We start from the raw sequence: 17,107 nt of genomic DNA on the forward strand, positions 1-17,107 counted from the left end.
GTGCGTGGGGTCCCCATAGGGCTGTGGGATGCTCATAGGGTTCCTCACAAAGGTATGGGATTATGGAGTGCCTGTAGGATTGTGGGGTGTTGGTGGGGTCCCTATTGGGCTGTGGGGTGTCCATAGGATTGGGAGGTGTCAAAGTTTTGTGGGGTGCTCATGGGGTTCTCACAAAGCTGTGGGTTACCTATAGGATTGTGGGGAGTCCATAGGGTCCCCATGTGCATAGTGTTATGGGGTACCCACAGGGTCCCTATATGGATGTGGGGTGTCCATAGCGTTATGGGGTACCCACAGAGTCCCTATAAGGATGTGGGGAGGTGCATTGGGCTATGGGGTACCCACAGGGTCCTATAAGGATGTGGGGGGTCCATAGCGTTATGGGGTACCCACAGAGTCCCTATAAGCATGATGGCGTGTCCATAGTGTCCCCATGTGCACACGCGGTGTCCCGGGTCACCCATCCAGCGCCGACCGGGGCGGGCCCTGCTGAGCTTCCTGCCGCGTGCGCAAGTCCCGCCCCGCGCGGCCGCGGGGGCGCCGCTGCTGATTGGCCAGCGCAGGGCGGAGAGGCGGCGCTCTGGGCCGCGGCCGCGCTCTCTGTGGCCCTGGCGGACCGCGAAGATGGCGGCGCCCATGGAGGTGGCGCTGGTGTCGGACGCGGCGGGGCCGCTCTGCAACTGCTCAGTCTGGGAGCTGCACTCGGGCTCTGCCCTGCCCGGCTACCGTGGCGGCAACAGCGGCCCGCGCGGGCTGGCGCTGCTGGGCGGCGAGCACCTGCTGGGGGCCCAGCTCGGCAAGAGCTACATCAACGTCTGGGAGCTCCAGAGGAAGGTACCGGCGCGGCGGGCGGGCCCGGGCGGCCTCGGCTCGGGGGGCGCCCCCGGGCCTCGCGGGGGGACTCTGGGCCCTGTGGGGGTTGTGATGGGGCCACTCTCCCTGCAGATCTCCCTGCCCTGTGAGGAGGAGCCACTCCGCCCACAGAACCCCCTCAGATCCATAGTCAGACCCCCCCAAGGCCTCTCCACAAAGACCCCACATGGCCCCTCCCTTCATGGAGATTCCCTCTGTGCTCAGACACCCAATTCTCTGCGGAGACCCCCATGGCCCTTCTCTCCACAGAGAATCCCCCTGTCCCGGGTTAGACCCTCAGCCCCCCTCCCTCCATTCCGACCCCCATCCCTGTCTTGCAGAGACCCCCCAGAGCTCCCCCTGAGCCCCCATGTTTCGGGGTTTGCAGCCCCTTCCCCTCTCTGAGCCCTCTCTCTGCCCCAGGACCAGCTGCAGCAGAAGATCATCTGTCCCGGGCCTGTGACCTGCCTGACAGCCTCTCCCAACGGGCTCTACGTCCTGGCGGGGGTCGCCGAGAGCATCTACCTGTGGGAGGTACGGAGGGGCTGGGGAGCTCAGGGCCACGCAGACTCACACCCTGGATGGTCAGGGAGTGTCTCCATCCCTGAAGTGTCTGTAAATCCTGGTCCTCCTGGGGTGCCTGCAGCCCATGGGGCAGCTCACCCAAGTAGGAGTGGGAGGAATTCTGAGAGAGGCTTCACTCTGCCTCCTTCTCCTCTTCCAAGCATCTCCAGTGCTTTAGGGATCAGACATTGCTCCCATGAGGCAGCAGCACAGGACTTCGTGTTCCTTCAGCACTTCTCCCACGTTTCAGCTGCATATTGGTGTGTGCCCAAGGTGCCAGCAGCCCCTGCTGTGCTCTGGTCATTGTCCTGCTGGTTAATTACTGCTGGATTACTTGGGATTACACTGCAATCCCAGCACACCACTGAGCATATAAAAGCAGTATCTTGTCCTGAGCCTGGGATTAAACCCCAGGATGCCTCGCCTGGAGCTCCTCATGCCAGGGGAGGTTTGAGCCTCATGGTGTGGGTGGTTCTACCTGAACCCGTCAGGATTTGTTTGTACGACTGTGCTTGTAGCATCTGGAATGAAATTCCTGCAGTGGGAGCTGCTGCCTGTGATGCTCCAAGCTGTGCTCTGCTCCAGCTCCTGAAACCCTCAGATGTGTTCCAGAGTATGGCACTGTCCCTCTGGCTCATTGGAGAAGCTCCATGGAAACCATCATGGAGCTGGAACCAGCCCCTAGAGCCCTGATTTTGTGCTGTCTATGAAACTCCTTGAATTGAGGTTTGGTTTGATTTTTTGGTGTAATTCAGACCATGGGAAGAAGTAGACTCTTATTTTATTTGAGGCTTTTTCTCTTCTTGCTTCCCTCCCCATCTGCAGTGCTGCCTTTTAGTAAGAAATGCTCTGGCTTTGGGGAATTCCTTGTCCACCCTAAAGCCTCTGCTGGCCCAGGACCACGAGGCACCCCTGGGGTGTCCTGCAGCTCTTATAACCCCACTGGGACCTGTGGAGGAGGGAAGAAGCCACCAAAGTAATATGAATATTAAGAGTGAGCAAGAAATCTTTATTGCACACTTGTGACTTGACCAGAGGAACAGCTCTGGCATCACTGGGTCACTGGGTTCCAGAGTTAATGCTCCTCTCCCACTGCTGTGTGCTGAATTTCCCTGTGGTCCTGAAGCAGGCTGTTGTTCCAGCTGTACCTCAGTGGTGTCAGTCACTGTCCTGAGGTGCCAACAGGCTCACGTGGGTGACAGAACCCACCCTTCCCCCCTCACTGCACCAAGGGCAGGGCACCACGTTATCCCAAAACATCCTTGACACCCTCCTGCCTTTCTCCTCCCTGCAGGTGTCCAACGGGAACCTCCTCGCCATCCTGAACCGACACTACCAGGACCTCACGTGCCTCTGCTTCACTGATGACAGCAGCCACTTCCTCTCAGGGGCCAAGGACTGCCTGGCCCTGGTGTGGAACCTCTACAGGTAAGGGGGGCTGGGGGGCACAGGGATTTTGGAGCAGGAGATCCCTCTAAGCCCCCAGATGGCTCTGTGCCTGCCATGTGGGCAGGGAGCCTTTCACTGGGGTCCCACCTGGGCTTCTTGGGAACAGGCGTATGGCTCTGACTTCTTTCCCTGGGTGACAGAGAGGGGATTGAGCTCTTTACTGAAAGTCTTTGTCCCTTTGGGATAGGGATCTCAGCCTCAGTATCCGTGTGCCACGGCTGCCAGCAGCTCCTGTGTCCCGCTTGGTCCCTGCAGCCAAAAGAGCTGTTCCCAGTGGGGGCAGAGCCTGGCCCAGCTCCCCATGGGGCTGTGTCCTGGCTGACCCACCTGTCTCTGCTCTCCTCACAGCGTGTTGCAGGCAGAGCCCTCCCAGATCCCCGACCCCCGGCACGTCTGGTCCCGGCACAGCCTCCCCATCACCGACCTGTGCTGCGGCTTTGGAGGGCCCCTGGCACGGGCTGCCACCGCCTCCCTCGACCAGACAGCCAAGGTGAGGCTCATTTCAGAGGTGCCAGATCCTGCAGGGTCAAAGCCAGGCTCCTGCCAGGTGGCAGGAAGCTGTCCCTGTCCCCAAGCTGTCCCAAAGCTTTGTCGGGTTGCAGTGGCTTTAATTTCTTGGCTGTCTCTGCAATGACTCAGAGCTGCCAGACCTGAGCTCTGCCTCTCCAACAACAGCAGTTTCTCTGCACCTGCCCCCAGGCTGGACTGCTGCAGTCCCTGTTGTCCTGGGAATAGGGTCAGCTTCTGTGTTTGCCATTGCTAATGTCCACAGGGAGAGGAGCAGGCTGGAGCCTGTGGGGCAGGGGATGCCCTGGGGGCAGGATGACCACAGACAGGGTTCAAAGCTGTTTTGAAGCTACCTGAGAAACTTCTCTCCTGCTCACAGAGAGGCTGATCCTGGGTTCTGCCTTGGACTCAGCTTCCCAGCCACAGCAGTGTGGGATGCCAGGATGTCAGTGTTGCTCCAATCCTGCCATTGACATTCTCACCCCTGATTCTCCTGCCCCCTCTCACTGCAGCTTTGGGAAATCTCATCTGGGGAGCTCCTGCTTTCCGTTCTCTTCGACGTGGGGATCATGGCTGTGACTCTGGACCTCTCTGAGTACCACATGTTCTGTGGGGGCATGGATGGGTCCATCTTCCAGGTCGATCTCTGCGCCTGGGTGAGTGTGTGGGGCTGCAGGTGTGCCCTGTCACCCCGAGCCACTGTCACCTCCCCACTGCAACTGCTGTGACCTGCCAGAGCACAGGAGGACCTGGTTCCCCTGTGTCTCCTCTGCCCCCTCCAGACATGGTGATGAACTTGCTGGATTCAGCCTTGCTGATTGTTAACCCCTCTCCCTTCCTTTTTTCCTTCCTTCATTTCTGCAGCCGGTACAGAGAGACCGGACCTTCCAGACAGAGCGGGAGAACGGGAAGGTATTTAAAGGGCACAGGTGAGGAACCAGACATACCTGCCAGCCACCATCTGCCCACCTCAGCTTCTGGCATTCCTGGGGTCATCCTGAGTTTAAACATCCTCTTCCCCATTCCAGGAACCAGGTGACATGTCTGTCAGTCTCCACAGACGGCAGCCTCCTGCTCTCGGGCTCTCACGACGAAACTGTCCGGCTGTGGGACATCCAGAGCAAGCAGTGCCTCAAGACGATGAATCACAAAGGTAGGAATGTCCTTATCACCAGGATCCTCACTGCCAGAGGCTGCTGCTGTCTCACCTGTGCTGCCCTGGGCACTGCAGGTGTGTTTCTGCCCCTTGGTTCACACCCTGGGAAGGGCAGAGGCGTTGGAGGGAGCCTCGGCTGTCTGGAGTGGTGCCGTGACCTTGCCTCATGTGTTAACAACCCCCTGTGCACTGTCAGGAGTGAGTCACGGATTTCACCCTGTCGCTGAGGCCACACAGGATCCTCCTCCTTGTTTTCCCAAGGCAGCAGTCACCCCACATACACCCCAGTTGTGTCTGGAGGGGAGAGAGCTCTGTGACCCCGGCAGTAAGTGCCCGTGAGCTCATGGGGCCTGAAGTGAATCCCGTATGAGCAGCCGTCTGGGATTTCGGTTGATGGCTCCAGTAAATTGCAGGAGCAGCAGTTGGGTACCTCAGCTACCTCAGAGCAATGGGGGACTTACCCCTCCTGTTGCTGTGTTCCTCCCCTCCCCCAGCTGTGGTGATTTCTGGTCCCTGGTGCCGCAGTGACCAGTGGGGCTGCCTTGGGCATGGCCCAAACCCCTCCCAAAGGTGGTGGGGAAAGCCAAACTCTGTTCCTCTGTGGTAGTTGAGCTGCTGCCTCAGGGCAGTCTCTGGAAGCCAGGCTGCCTGCAGACCCTTTTCCTCTTTCCTTTGGCTGCCAAGGACCATCCCTAATTGGGACCCACTGCAGCGTCCATCCAGCCTGGCGCCGCTGGCACTAGAGGGTGAAAACAGACCAAATGGAGCTGTGAGTCATCCAGAGAGGGGGGGCCAGGCTTTGGCTGTGAGCCGGGCACTGGAGTCCTCCTGAGGCTGCAGGGAGGAATGGATGCACCAGGCTCTTCCCAGGAGGAGCAGGACCAGGCTGACCCCGAGCTGTGGGTGCTCTGCAGCCTCTGCTGGGGCAGGGATTTGGTTTCCCTGGCAGCCTTGGCACTGGCATGACTGCACTGTGCTGTGTGTGCTCAGCACCCCAAGCTGTGCCCTGGGTCTGGACTCCCCACGGGGCCCTGCAGCCTCCCAGGGTGGGGGAATCTGCTGCCCCAACCCAGCCCCCTCTTCTGAGCAGTGACGTGAGCCCCCCAGCAAGGTCTGTCCCAGCTGCCCCTGCAGTGTGTCCTGCTCCCTCCCCAGGGCAGAGGTGGCAGGGCTCTGACGTGGTGATGTGACAGCAGCCCCTGGCCCAGTGTCCTCAGGACAGCATGGTCCCTCTGCTTGTTGGGGGTACACAGGACCCACTGCCCTCCCCTCAACACTGCTGCAAATAAATCCAAGGAGCTGGAGTGTTGCTCAGGGCCAGGCAGGCAGGTCAGGAACAGGGGGCTGTGCCACCAAGGGTGGCTTGTCCTTGGTGGGGGCAGAGCAGGTGGACTTTGAGAAGTCAGGCTGCTGCTCCTGGGTAATGAGCTGTGGCAGTGCTGGCAAGGCAGGGCTGATCCTCGTCACTCTGTGTGGCTGGCACCACTCAGGGGGAAGCAGGAGACCTGTGGGATGAGGCTGGGAGCCAGCACAGCCCCCAAATCCCTCCAGGCCTCAATTCTCATCCTGTCACACGAGCTTTGTCCTTGTTTCTGCAAACACAGCGTGGCACAGAGCATCCCCAAGGGCTCGGTCCTGCAGGGCCTTCTCGGGATGCTCTGGCTGATGTGTGCTGCTGGCAGCTCTGCCTTGGAAGCTGGGTTATTTGTTTCCCCCCAGCTAAGCCTTGTCCCCATGCCCAGGCTGGCCCAGGGTCACACACTGCCTGCTGCCCCAGGCCTTGGGGCAAGCTGATCTGGTACTGGATTTCCATCTGCACTGGGGCCCCAGAGTGGCTATGGCTGGGTGGTGACCAGGTTTGGGGAGCTCTGGGTTCATTCCCAACATTTTCTCCTCTCCACCTTTCCTATTGAACTGCTCCATGAGCTGCCAGTGCAGTGGGAATCTCACTGGTGGGCACTTGCCTCAGGAGTACAAACGTCTGATCTTTAAGGAGGGAGTGAAGCCATCAGAGCTGGCAGGAACAGCTCTGGGGCCAGGCACTCAGCAGAGCTGCTGCTCTGCTGGTGGGACCCAATGCTGGATTCTGGGAGGAACAGATTTAGGAGCAGACTCTGGAGGAGTAAATGGTGGTGACAGGGCCCTCGTCCATGTCAGAGCTGCTTGCGCCTGTCTGCTCTGCAGAGACCAAAATCCTCCAGCAGCTCCAGACCTCCCTAGGCCTCACCACGTCCCCTCCCTCATCCCACACCCTTCTCCACAGCACTGGCAGCCCCTTCTCAGGTGCATGGGGACCATCTTCACCTTTGCCTTTGGCCAGGGCAAATGGATAGCTGGGCTGTGGTAGCGGTGGCCAAGCTGGAGGGGGCCTGGGGGCTGCTGTGCCTGGCAGGGCGTGGGGGACAGTGGTGGGAGCTCCCAGCGAGCAGGAGCTGGGAGGGGGCGGCAGCAGCCGCGGGTAAATGCAGTAATTAACGTGCTAATCAGCTCTGCCATTGAGAGTGTGATGGATCGTGGCAGCACCGAGCTGCTGATGGATGGCAGCTCAGGGTGAGGGGAGCTCCCCCGGGCCAGGAGAGCTGCAGCCCCAGGCAGGGAGAGCTGCTGGGGAGGGTGGAGAATCCTGTCCCCTGCCTGTGCCAGGGTCATGCTCGCTGTTCTCAGGGCCCTGCCTCTCAAACCCACCAGGGTGCAGCCTGACCTGTCCCCTCTGTCCCACCACAGGTCCAGTGACAAACGCCTTCATCGTGCTGGCGCCTGCCAACATGTTCAACCCCGATGGGAAGCCCAGCGTGCCCCTGCCCAAGTTCAGCAGGCACCTGCACGGCACCGAGAGCAGCGACGAGCCGGGCACCGAGGGGGTGACGCTGCGCCTGGCGCTGCACCAGCAGGTACTGGGGGCCACTGGGCCCTGGGCAGGGGGGGCAGACATCCAGGAGGGGTTGTGCCAGAGCAAAGCTTCTCCTCCAGCTGGTGAAACCCGTTCCTGCTTCCTCCCCATCCTGGCTGCTGCAGTCATTTGTCCTCCCAGCCCCGTGCTGCAGCGTGGGCTGGCTCTGCTGTCCCACCATTTCCTCGGTTGTCCCCAGGCAGGGAGGGTCACACACCATCAATGTCCTGCCCATCCCAGCCTCTCTGCCAGTGGTCCCAGAGCTGCTCCTCTCTGCCAGTGTCTGCCTGTGGGCGAGTGACAGTGACAGTCCTGCCAGAGCTGATGGATAAGCTCCCTGTTGGCTTTGTGGCAGCAGGCCAAGGGACTGTTTGCATGGCAGAGGGGACAGCAGGATCTCCCAGGGTCCCTGCCATGGGGAACCCAGTCCAGGGGCATGGAAGAGGGTCTATCTCTGCTCTGCCAACCCTTCTGTTCTGGTCCCTGCAGGAGCCTGGGCAGAGCTACCTGGAGAAGGCAGAGAAGATGTACTCGCAGATGTACTCCACGAGGGAAAAGGTGAGATGCTCCCATGCTGGGAATTGGGTACAGACCCAATGAGGGGGATCCTTGTCAGCTGACCTGATTCATGAGGCCCCAAGTAACTTGGGAGTGGGGAAAAGAGCCCTGAAATCTGCTGGGGACATGGGGAGGAGGGGCTGCACTTTGAGGAGGAGGAGGAGGGAGGGGACCGAAGGGTTTGAGGTTTACTGCTGGGGACGGAGCAGCAGCCTGTGCCTGTCAGAGCTGAGGCCCTGACACTTGTTTGTTGTGTTTTCCTGTCACAGAACCTGGTGGGAGACCAGGAGCACCTGACAATCCAGGTGAGCGAGCTGGAGGAGGAGGTGAGCAACCTCCGGAAAATCAACAAGGACCTCTTTGACTTCTCCACTCGCATCATCACCAAACCAGCCAAGTGAAGAGGCTGCCCCCGCCCTCGCACCCCTCCGCCTCTCCCTGTCCGGCTCCTGGGGAAGAGCCCGCCCGCCCTCGGGCACCGCCCAGCCGGCTGCGAGCACCCGGCTCACCTTCCCCTGACCCGGCACACGCCGCCGCCTCCGCCTGCTCCTGACACGGGACTGAGACCGGCGAGGGGGCAGCACAGGGACCGTGTTCACCCCGGTTCGGGCCGGGGGGCTCTCGGGCGGCCGCTGCAGGAGGAGCTCAGGCTCCTGGGAGGGCTCAGGATGCAGCTCCTGCTCATTTCCTGTCTCTTCCCCCTGCCCCTTTTTTTGTTTCTTTTCGTTACCTGACCCTGCAGTGCAGACAGAAAAGTGTTTTCCTCTCAATACCGATTTGAAATTGGATTTTGGAGACCCCCTTCTGCCCACCCTGTCCTGGGGATTGCTGCTCAGTGCCACTGGACCCTGTGCTCTGGACAGCAGGGGCTGAGCAGCTCAGGTGCAACCTGAGGGGGGCTGCTGTGACAGGTGGGGGGTCCCAGGCTACCAGGGCTTAGATTTGGGCTCCTGCTCCACTGGGCATGCAGGGCCTGGGGTTTCTCTGGACTTAGAGCACAGGTGGTGGTTTTGGGGCACAGGGTCACTCTGGGGAGGGGTGGGGGGGCCAGCAAGGTGCTATTTCCAATCTCATCAGTCAACAATTTATATATATTTGGATCTACCGACTCTGTTTTCACGGTGTTTGGGGACTTGGCCTTTTGTATTGTCACAGCATGGCAGCGGGGGTTGTGGGTTTTGTTTAGGTTTATTTTTTACATAAAAGATTTGTTTTTTATAGTGAAAGATGCCCACGTTGGTTTCTTTAACAACCCTTGCATGGCCACAGACATTGACCACCTATCACTGCATCCCTGGGGCTGCCCACTGGGAGTGGGAAAGTGCTTCCTTATCCCCAAACTGCCCAGTTGCCTTCACCCCAGGGGTCCCTCCCTGTCCCTACGGGGTGTCCCCTGTCCCTCCCTCTGTGTCATCTCCCACCCCATTCAATACACCAAGTGCAGATGATTTAAAGTGCATTTTAAAACCGGAGCATCCGAGCATCCCCAGCTCCCGCCAGTTCCCAAGAAGATGCTTTTAGCTTAATCAGTGGAGTCTGTTCCTTTCCCTTCCTCTCCTGCTCCTCCTCTTCCTCCCATTGCTTTGGATCAACAGTCATCAGCTGCAGCAGGGACTGTTGCCCGGAGCCAGGGGCTGCGGTGAGGCAAGAGGTGGGAGAACATCCCTGCTGCAGGGGAGCAGGGTGCCCTCTGAGACCCCCAGGGGATCCTGACCCCAGCACTCCCTCCCAGTCCTCCCACACTTCCCCAGTCCTCCCAGTAGGGTTCCTGTTGGGGTATTGCACTTCCCAGAGAGCCTCCCCTGAATTGTGCCTGGTGTTTGGGGGGGACTTTTCATTCCAAGATCCTGCCCCTTCTGCATGAACAGAAGGCTGTCCTGTGTTTATCCCTGTGAGAACGAGCTGCCAGGGGCCCTGTGGTCAGGGGGAGAGCAGCACCCCATGACCCTCCGTGCTCTGGCAGGATTTGTGCTGCCCTCCCTGCAGGTCCGGCTCAGCAGGGGAATTCATTAGCTGTGACTCATTACATTTATCGATATTACACGAATCAATACTTTTTGCCAGATGGATTTTGGCTCCATCCTTCGTTTTTCCTTATTAATTTAGTGTGGCTCCAGCTCTGGTTGCTGGTGTTTATGTGCCAGTGGCGGGGACCCTTGGGCTGGGTTGAGCCTCAGTTTCCCCGGTGAGGATGAGGAGGGTGACCCCACATCCCCTCCCTCAGCAGAGGAAGGCTGCACTGCTGCTTCCCTTCACCCATTCCCCCATGCAGCAGGAGGAATCTCTCGGCCGTGGAACCATCCAACCTCGGGACCCCCTGATATTGAAGCTGCGCCTCAGATTGTGGAGGGACAGAGATCGGGGTGGGGGCCTTTACCGGGATGGAGGCGGCAGTTCCCGGCTCGGGGACCGACCCGAGGGGGCTTTCGTTGGGGGCCGGAGGAGGAGGAGGAAGAGGAGGAACATCTCAGTGGTCCAGAGGTAGCCGGGACGACCCTGGGATCAGCGGGCACCGCTGTGCCGGGGGACCCGAGGGTCGCAGCCCTCGGACGGCAGCACCGCGCGGGTGGGGTGGGGGCCCCTTTGCTGCGGGGTGCGGGGAGGGGGGGACCCGCGCCGTGCGTGGGCGTGGACGGGGCGGCTGCGGGCGGGTCCGGCGCTGCGTGGGCCGGGTCCGGCTGACCCACCGCGCACCGGGGGCTGCGGGGCCTCGGCGCTACCCGGGGAGGGGGGACTCCGGCGGGACCCGGCCGGTGGTGCCTGCCCGTAGCCGGCGGAGCGCAGAGCGGCGGGGCCGGTGCGGGGCCGGTGCGGGGTGCATGGCGGGGCTGCGGGCGCTCTGGCTGCTGGCGGCGGCGCTGGGGGCGGCGAGGGGACACCCGCATCCCTGCCGCGTCCCGGTCCCCCCCGGCCCCGGCCCCGGCCCCGGCTCCGGACCCACCGTGCGCCTCGGGGCGCTGCTGCCGCCCGCGCCCGCCCGCGCCCGGCTCCGCGCCGCGCTGGCCCGAGCCGCCGGTGGCGGCCCCGGAGGGAGCCCCGGGGAGGTGACGCTGCCCCACAACCTCAGCCTGGAGGTGGTGGGGGGCGGCCCGGCGGCGCGGGACCCCGGCTCGCTGGCGCGGTGGCTGTGCGGGGCGCTGGCGGGGCGCGGCGTAGCCGCCGTCCTGGCGCTGCCCCGCTCCCGCCGGGAGCTGCTCCAGCTCGACTTCCTCGCCGCCGCCTTCCAGGTCCCCTTCGTCAGCATCCTGGACACCCGCTGGCCGCTGCCTTTCCGAGCGCAGGTGAGACCCGCAGCGCCGGCGCTGCACGGGGACGCGGCCCCCGTCCCCCGCTCCCGTCCCGGCTCCGTCCGTGCTCCTGCCCTGATCCCCGCCCCGGATCCCTAGCAGCTCTATCCCGATCCCCCTCTCGACTCCATACCGGCTCTGTTCCGCGGGTCTTCCTCCCGGCTCGGACCTGCCTTCGATCCCGATCCCGATCCCGATCCCGATCCCGGCTCCGATTTCAGCTCCAATACCGAATCCCAACCACTCATCCTTGCTGCATCTCGACTTCCTTCGGGCTCCATCCCGGCTCTGTTCTCCCTCTGTCTTCTCTCCCACCCCGGCCCCATCCCATCCTCACTCCCGCCTCCATCCTGCCTCTAGCCCAGCCTCATCCTGGGCCCCATCCTGGCTGTCTGACTCCCATCGCAGCTCTATTCCAGCCCCCTCTTGGCCCTTATTCCAGTCCTATCCTGGCTCTATCCCAGCTCCCATCTCAGCCCTCTCCTGGCCCCTTGCCCAGCTATATTTCAGACCCAATTCCAGCTTTCACTCCAAGGTAAGTTCCCTGGTTCCTCTGGAAGCTCTGCAGCCCTCAACCCCAGTCCCCACTCCATTCTATCTCCAGAAGGGCCACGGGATGTGTCCTGGCAGTGGATCCCAGACAGGAACTGGGCAGGGGATGGGCTGGGAGAGTGGGATGACCTCAGGACAAGTGGGTCCATATCTGGTGCTGCCTCTGGGTTCTTCCCACGGGCAGAGGCACAGCCACAACCCTTGTGTGTTGGCAGAGCCCCTTCCACTTCCACATGGACCGGCAGAGCTCACCAGAGACGCTGGTGGATGTGCTGGTGAGTGTCCTGCAGGCCAACGACTGGCAGGAGACCAGCCTGGTGCTCTGCCACCCCTGGGACATCGACGGCTTCCTCGACCTCTGGGCCCAACGTTCCCAGCTCTTCCTCCGCACTGTGCTGGACCTGGGCTACCCGGATGAGCCCAGGGCCACCCGCTACCTGCGGCAGCACGGAGACCGTGTCAGGAGCCTCTCCAGCCCAGTGCTGATGCTGGGCTGTGACCTGCACCGTGCTCGACTCGTCTTCCAGGCAGCCGAGGAGCTGGGGCTGCCACCTCAGGAATTCCACTGGATGCTGGGCTTCCCTCTCAGTGCCAGCGAGCTGCAGACCGAGGGCCTGCCCCCAGGGCTGCTGGCCTTTGGGGAGGTCAGCCGGCCGCCGCTGGAGCTCTTCGTGCAGGACATGGTGGGACTGGTGTCCCAGGCCATTGCCCACGCTGCCCGTGGCCGCCCCGACCCCGCACAGCTGCAGACCACGGGCAACTGCAACGAGAGGCACCTGGCAGGCGGCGAGTCCCCAGGGCTCTCCCTTGCCCGGTAAGGGGGTGCTGGGGGCTCCTCTTTTCCCCCATCCTGGCTCTGTGGTATTGGGGTGCATGGGAGGGTTCTGCCCCAGACCTGGGATGGGGTAAGGGCAGAGCCAGGGGAGCCCTGGCTCAGTGCAGTGCTGTCCCCAGCGTGTGCAGCCACCACCATGGGTCTCAGGCCCCAGGACATGGTTAGCACTGCACAGGGGGACGTGTCACTTCAGATCTCCTTAACACTGCCCGAGCACGGTCTCTCTATAAATATTAATAACATTTGGCCCTGGCAGCACAGCGAGCTGCAGGGCAGCACAGACAGGCCGGATCCTGCTGCTCCTCTGTGACCTTGTCCCTGCCCGGGTCGGGCATGTCCCGCTCCCAGCTCCCAGCCTCATCCCTTGGTCCCAGCTGACGCAGAACACTGCAGCAGTGAAACCCTTTCCTTGGCAGGTTCCTGGCCAACACGTCCTTCCACGGCCAGACGGGGCTGGTGCACGTGGAGAACACAGCCCTGGTGAGGCCGGAGCAGCAGTTCCGCATCTGGAGCCTGCGTAGAGACTCCCAGGGGGTCCCCACCTGGATGACAGTGGGCACCTGGAGCCACGGCAAGCTGGAGCTGGAGGAGGGCGTGTGGCAGAGCCAGCAGCAGCACAGGAGCCCCGGCGAGGCGGCCGAGGGGGCCCGAGCTCGGCTGCGGGTGGTGACCTTGGTGGAGCATCCCTTTGTCTTCACCAGGGAGGTGGATGAGGAGGGGAACTGCCCGGCCGGGCAGCTCTGCCTGGACCCCGGCACAAACGACTCGGCCGTGCTGGACGCCCTCTTTGAGCAGATTGGCAATGGCAACGGCTCAGTGCCACGGGAGTACAAGAAATGCTGCTATGGGTACTGCATTGACCTGCTGGAGAAGCTGGCTGAGGACATGGCCTTTGATTTTGAGCTGTACATCGTAGGCGATGGGAAATACGGGGCATGGAAGAACGGGCGCTGGACGGGACTGGTGGGGGACCTGCTCAGTGGCACGGCCCACATGGCTGTCACCTCCTTCAGCATCAACTCGGCGCGGAGCAAAGTCATCGACTTCACCAGCCCCTTCTTCTCCACCAGCCTGGGCATCCTGGTGAGGACCAAGGACACGGCATCGCCCATCGGGGCCTTCATGTGGCCCCTGCACTGGACCATGTGGGTGGGAATCTTCGTGGCCCTGCACATGACCGCGCTCTTCCTCACCCTCTACGAGTGGAAGAGCCCCTATGGAATGACCCCCCACGGCCGCAACCGCATGAAGATCTTCTCCTACTCCTCAGCCCTCAACCTGTGCTACGCCATCCTCTTTGGGCGCACGGTCTCCAGCAAGACGCCGAAGTGCTGCACCGGCCGCTTCCTCATGAACCTCTGGGCCATCTTCTGCCTCCTGGTGCTCTCCAGCTACACGGCCAACCTGGCAGCTGTCATGGTGGGGGACAAGACCTTCGAGGAGCTCTCGGGCATCCACGACCCAAAGGTGAGCGAGTGTCCAGCTGCTTCACATGGACTGGGAGTGGGCTGAAGGGGCTGAGGGAGGGTCCTGTTCTTCCTTCTGCACCTTCCTGCTTCTCTCCAGCCCCAGTTCTGCATTTCTAAGAGTGGGGGCGTCTTTGAGACCTGCAGAAAGCTTTGTATGTTTAATCCCAGCCTCAGCTGCAGGGCAGGGGGAAGTGGGCTGAACTCCTGCTGAGTTCCCACTGAGACTGACCTTGGGGAAGCTCTTTCCCAGACACCCCAAGAGCTGCTGCACCTCTGGGGCTGCCCAGACACCCTGCCTGGGACTCAGGGCTGGGGACACATTCCCAGGGAGTGGGGACACATTCCTGGGGCCAGGGGTGCTGATGCTGTGGTGCCTCCTTCCAGCTCCATCACCCCTCACAGGGCTTCCGCTTCGGCACAGTGTGGGAGAGCAGTGCTGAGGAGTACATCAAGAAGAGCTTCCCCGAGATGCACGAGTACATGCGGCGCTACAACGTCCCCACCACCCCCGACGGCGTCACCATGCTCAAGTGAGGGGCAGGGAGAGCATGAGGGGGTCCCCAGCACCTTTTACCCCTTCTAAGGCGTCTTTTGTCCCAGCCCTGTAGCCTTGCACCCCCCACTCCACAAACACGAGCCCCCCACTCTGGGAGGGGTGTCAGGCTTGGGGGGACGCTAGGCAAGGGGGGAGCAGCTCCTCCCTGAGCATCCCCCCGTGCTGGTACAGGACAGAACCCGCCAAGCTCAACGCCTTCATCATGGACAAGTCGCTGCTGGATTATGAGGTGTCCATCGACTCCGACTGCAAACTGCTCACTGTGGGCAAACCCTTCGCCATCGAAGGTTTGGGGGCGCTGTGGTGGGAAGGGGGTTCTGCTGTGTGTGCGTGATCGGGCTGGGGTCGTGCCCACGACGGCGGGGAGGTGTCCCCTCCATGGTGGGCACTGGGGGCTGCACCCCCCGTCCCAGCACTGCCCCTCTCCTCCCCCCACACCGGGGCCAGGCTACGGCATCGGCCTCCCGCAGAACTCGCCGCTGACCTCCAACGTCTCCGAGTTCATCAGCCGCTACAAGTCCTCGGGCTTCATCGACCTCCTGCACGACAAGTGGTACAAGATGGTGCCCTGCGGCAAACGCGTCTTCGCCGTCACTGAGGTGCGGCGGCTCCTCGGCCGGGCGGGCTCCGGGGTCCGGCACCCCCCGCAGCCCAGCCCACACCCCCTGCTGCCCGCAGACCCTGCAGATGGGCATCTACCACTTCTCGGGGCTGTTCGTGCTGCTGTGCATCGGGCTGAGCGGCTCCCTGCTCACCTCGTTGGGCGAGCACGTCTTCTACCGCCTGGTCCTGCCCCGCATCCGGCGCAAGAAGAAGTTCAATTACTGGCTGCACACGAGCCAGGTGGGGCCAGGAGAAGGGGCTCACACAGACCCCCAAAGACCCCTAACCCCATGTCGCTGCTCCCTCATAAATCGCACCGCCTCTGCCCTTCTCCAGCCCCAGACCACCAACCCCTCTTTAACCCCTGAACCATCACCCTCCAATTAATCCCTGGCCTGTTAACCTCCAGACCATCACTCCCCAACTCACTCTTCCCTTGTTCCCCACAGAAAATCCATCGGGCTCTGAATATGGGCACGGAGGATCGGAAGAGCCAGCAGCTGAAGTTGGAGCAGAGGTACAGCTGGCACTGCTGAGCCTGCCCTGCCCTCCTCCTCCTCTGGGAGGAGAGTTCTGGGGGGCTGCAGAGGGACCCCACACCCCAATTCAGCTCTCCCCACGCAGGTGCGAACCCCAGCCGGGGTCGGCACCGGCGGCACAGCCCTGGAGCGCCCTGCGGAAGGAGGCACGGCGGGTCCGCTTCCAGCTGGACAGAGCCCCCCCCGAGGCCGAGGGGTCCCCGCAGCACCCCGGGAACGGGCGGCCCCCGCAGCCCCTGGACAGAGCGGCCGGTGAGAACGAGCTCCGGGAGCTGGAGGAGAAGATCCAGGAGATACGGGACCAGCTGCGAGCGGCGCTGCTGAGGAAGAGCGAGCTGGTGTCCGTGCTGGGCCCCACCAAGGGCGGCCGGACACTGCCCGCCCCGCTGACCAGCGAGGAAGAGCGGGAGGAGAGGTGAGCTGGGGGGCAGGGACCCCCAAAACATGCCAGGGACAGGGCAGGGCAGGCCACCTGCTCCCCCGGCTCAGAGACGGAGTGGAAGGAAAAAGGGAGGGGGCAGGTCTTGGGCTGCCCCAGCTGTGGGGCCTTTGTCTCTTCCCCCCGTCCCTTCTGCTGGCAGTGGGGGTTTGAAGGGCCGGGAGGTTTTTTTGGGGGGGTTGAGTTGGGGTGAGAGGTCCCCGCAGTGCCCGGACAAAGCTCAGCCCCGCGCCCCCGCTCTGTTTTTACACCACATAAATAAAGATGATGAGAAGACGAAGTCTGCTTTTCCTCTTCCCCAAATGCAGCCAGGGCTGGCTGAGAGCAACCCTAACCCTTCCCCTCCTTCCTCCGCAGGCCCAGCTCAGCCCCGCCGCAGGACGGCCGCGATTAGGAGGAGGAGGAGGCAGAGGAAGCTCCCGCATGGACGGGGCAGGAGGACAGACCGAGACCGGACCCTCCCTCTGGAGAAGCAGCTCCAGGGCGGCAAAACCGGGCGGGTCCCAGAGCCACCGAAAGCAGAACCGGAGCCTTCCTGGGGCGGAGGGTGAGGGATGGAGACGCTGCACGGAGAGAGGGACAGGCTGCGCCCCTGAGGATAAGGAACAGCTCCCCATCCCACTACAGGCCACTGTGGAAGGAGCCGGAGCCCTGCAGCCCCTCCCCTGGCACGGAGGCTGCCCAGGGACAGGGTCGGTGCCCAGCTCTCTGCCCTGCCACCGCCCCTGCACACTGCAAGGGGACAGATGGTGACACTCCAGGACAGCAGGAGGAGGCACCCCCAGGACTGAGCCTTCACCTCGCTGCACCCCCAGGACTCCCACACGTCAGCCCAGCACAGCCGTGGGCAG

General features: G+C 62.3%; 2 protein-coding genes across 2 annotated transcripts; both read left to right on the forward strand.

Moving 5' to 3' along the window:
- Positions 1–555: 555 nt before the first annotated feature.
- Positions 556–9,202, forward strand: WDR18 (WD repeat domain 18). Its single transcript, XM_056512912.1, has 10 exons — positions 556–834; positions 1,276–1,386; positions 2,711–2,844; positions 3,214–3,355; positions 3,885–4,028; positions 4,237–4,301; positions 4,401–4,525; positions 7,253–7,419; positions 7,908–7,976; positions 8,246–9,202. Exons 1-10 carry the CDS (start codon positions 625–627, stop codon positions 8,375–8,377), a joined length of 1,299 nt encoding a protein of 432 aa, XP_056368887.1. The 5' UTR covers positions 556–624; the 3' UTR covers positions 8,378–9,202.
- A 1,593-nt stretch (positions 9,203–10,795) lies between these two features.
- Positions 10,796–17,071, forward strand: GRIN3B (glutamate ionotropic receptor NMDA type subunit 3B). Its single transcript, XM_056512430.1, has 10 exons — positions 10,796–11,257; positions 12,031–12,629; positions 13,067–14,117; positions 14,504–14,649; positions 14,847–14,962; positions 15,123–15,274; positions 15,354–15,518; positions 15,728–15,795; positions 15,903–16,232; positions 16,614–17,071. The coding sequence occupies exons 1-10, from the start codon at positions 10,796–10,798 to the stop codon at positions 16,648–16,650; spliced, it is 3,126 nt and encodes a 1,041-aa protein (XP_056368405.1). The 3' UTR covers positions 16,651–17,071.
- Positions 17,072–17,107: the final 36 nt, after the last annotated feature.

Source organism: Oenanthe melanoleuca, chromosome 28 (genome assembly GCF_029582105.1).
Source record: "Oenanthe melanoleuca isolate GR-GAL-2019-014 chromosome 28, OMel1.0, whole genome shotgun sequence".
Classification (NCBI taxonomy): domain Eukaryota; kingdom Metazoa; phylum Chordata; class Aves; order Passeriformes; family Muscicapidae; genus Oenanthe; species Oenanthe melanoleuca.

Bases quoted from the DNA above. Each gene is read 5' to 3' on its own strand.
- GRIN3B (XM_056512430.1), top strand. From the start codon at position 10,796: ATGGCGGGGCTGCGGGCGCTCTGGCTGCTGGCGGCGGCGCTGGGGGCG. The intron at 14,118-14,503 runs GTGAGCGAGTGT...GCCTCCTTCCAG, and splicing joins CGGGCATCCACGACCCAAAG to CTCCATCACCCCTCACAGGG. The intron at 15,796-15,902 runs GTACAGCTGGCA...CTCCCCACGCAG, and splicing joins CAGCTGAAGTTGGAGCAGAG to GTGCGAACCCCAGCCGGGGT.
- WDR18 (XM_056512912.1), top strand. From the start codon at position 625: ATGGCGGCGCCCATGGAGGTGGCGCTGGTGTCGGACGCGGCGGGGCCG. The intron at 835-1,275 runs GTACCGGCGCGG...TCTCTGCCCCAG, and splicing joins TCTGGGAGCTCCAGAGGAAG to GACCAGCTGCAGCAGAAGAT. The intron at 7,420-7,907 runs GTACTGGGGGCC...TGGTCCCTGCAG, and splicing joins GCCTGGCGCTGCACCAGCAG to GAGCCTGGGCAGAGCTACCT.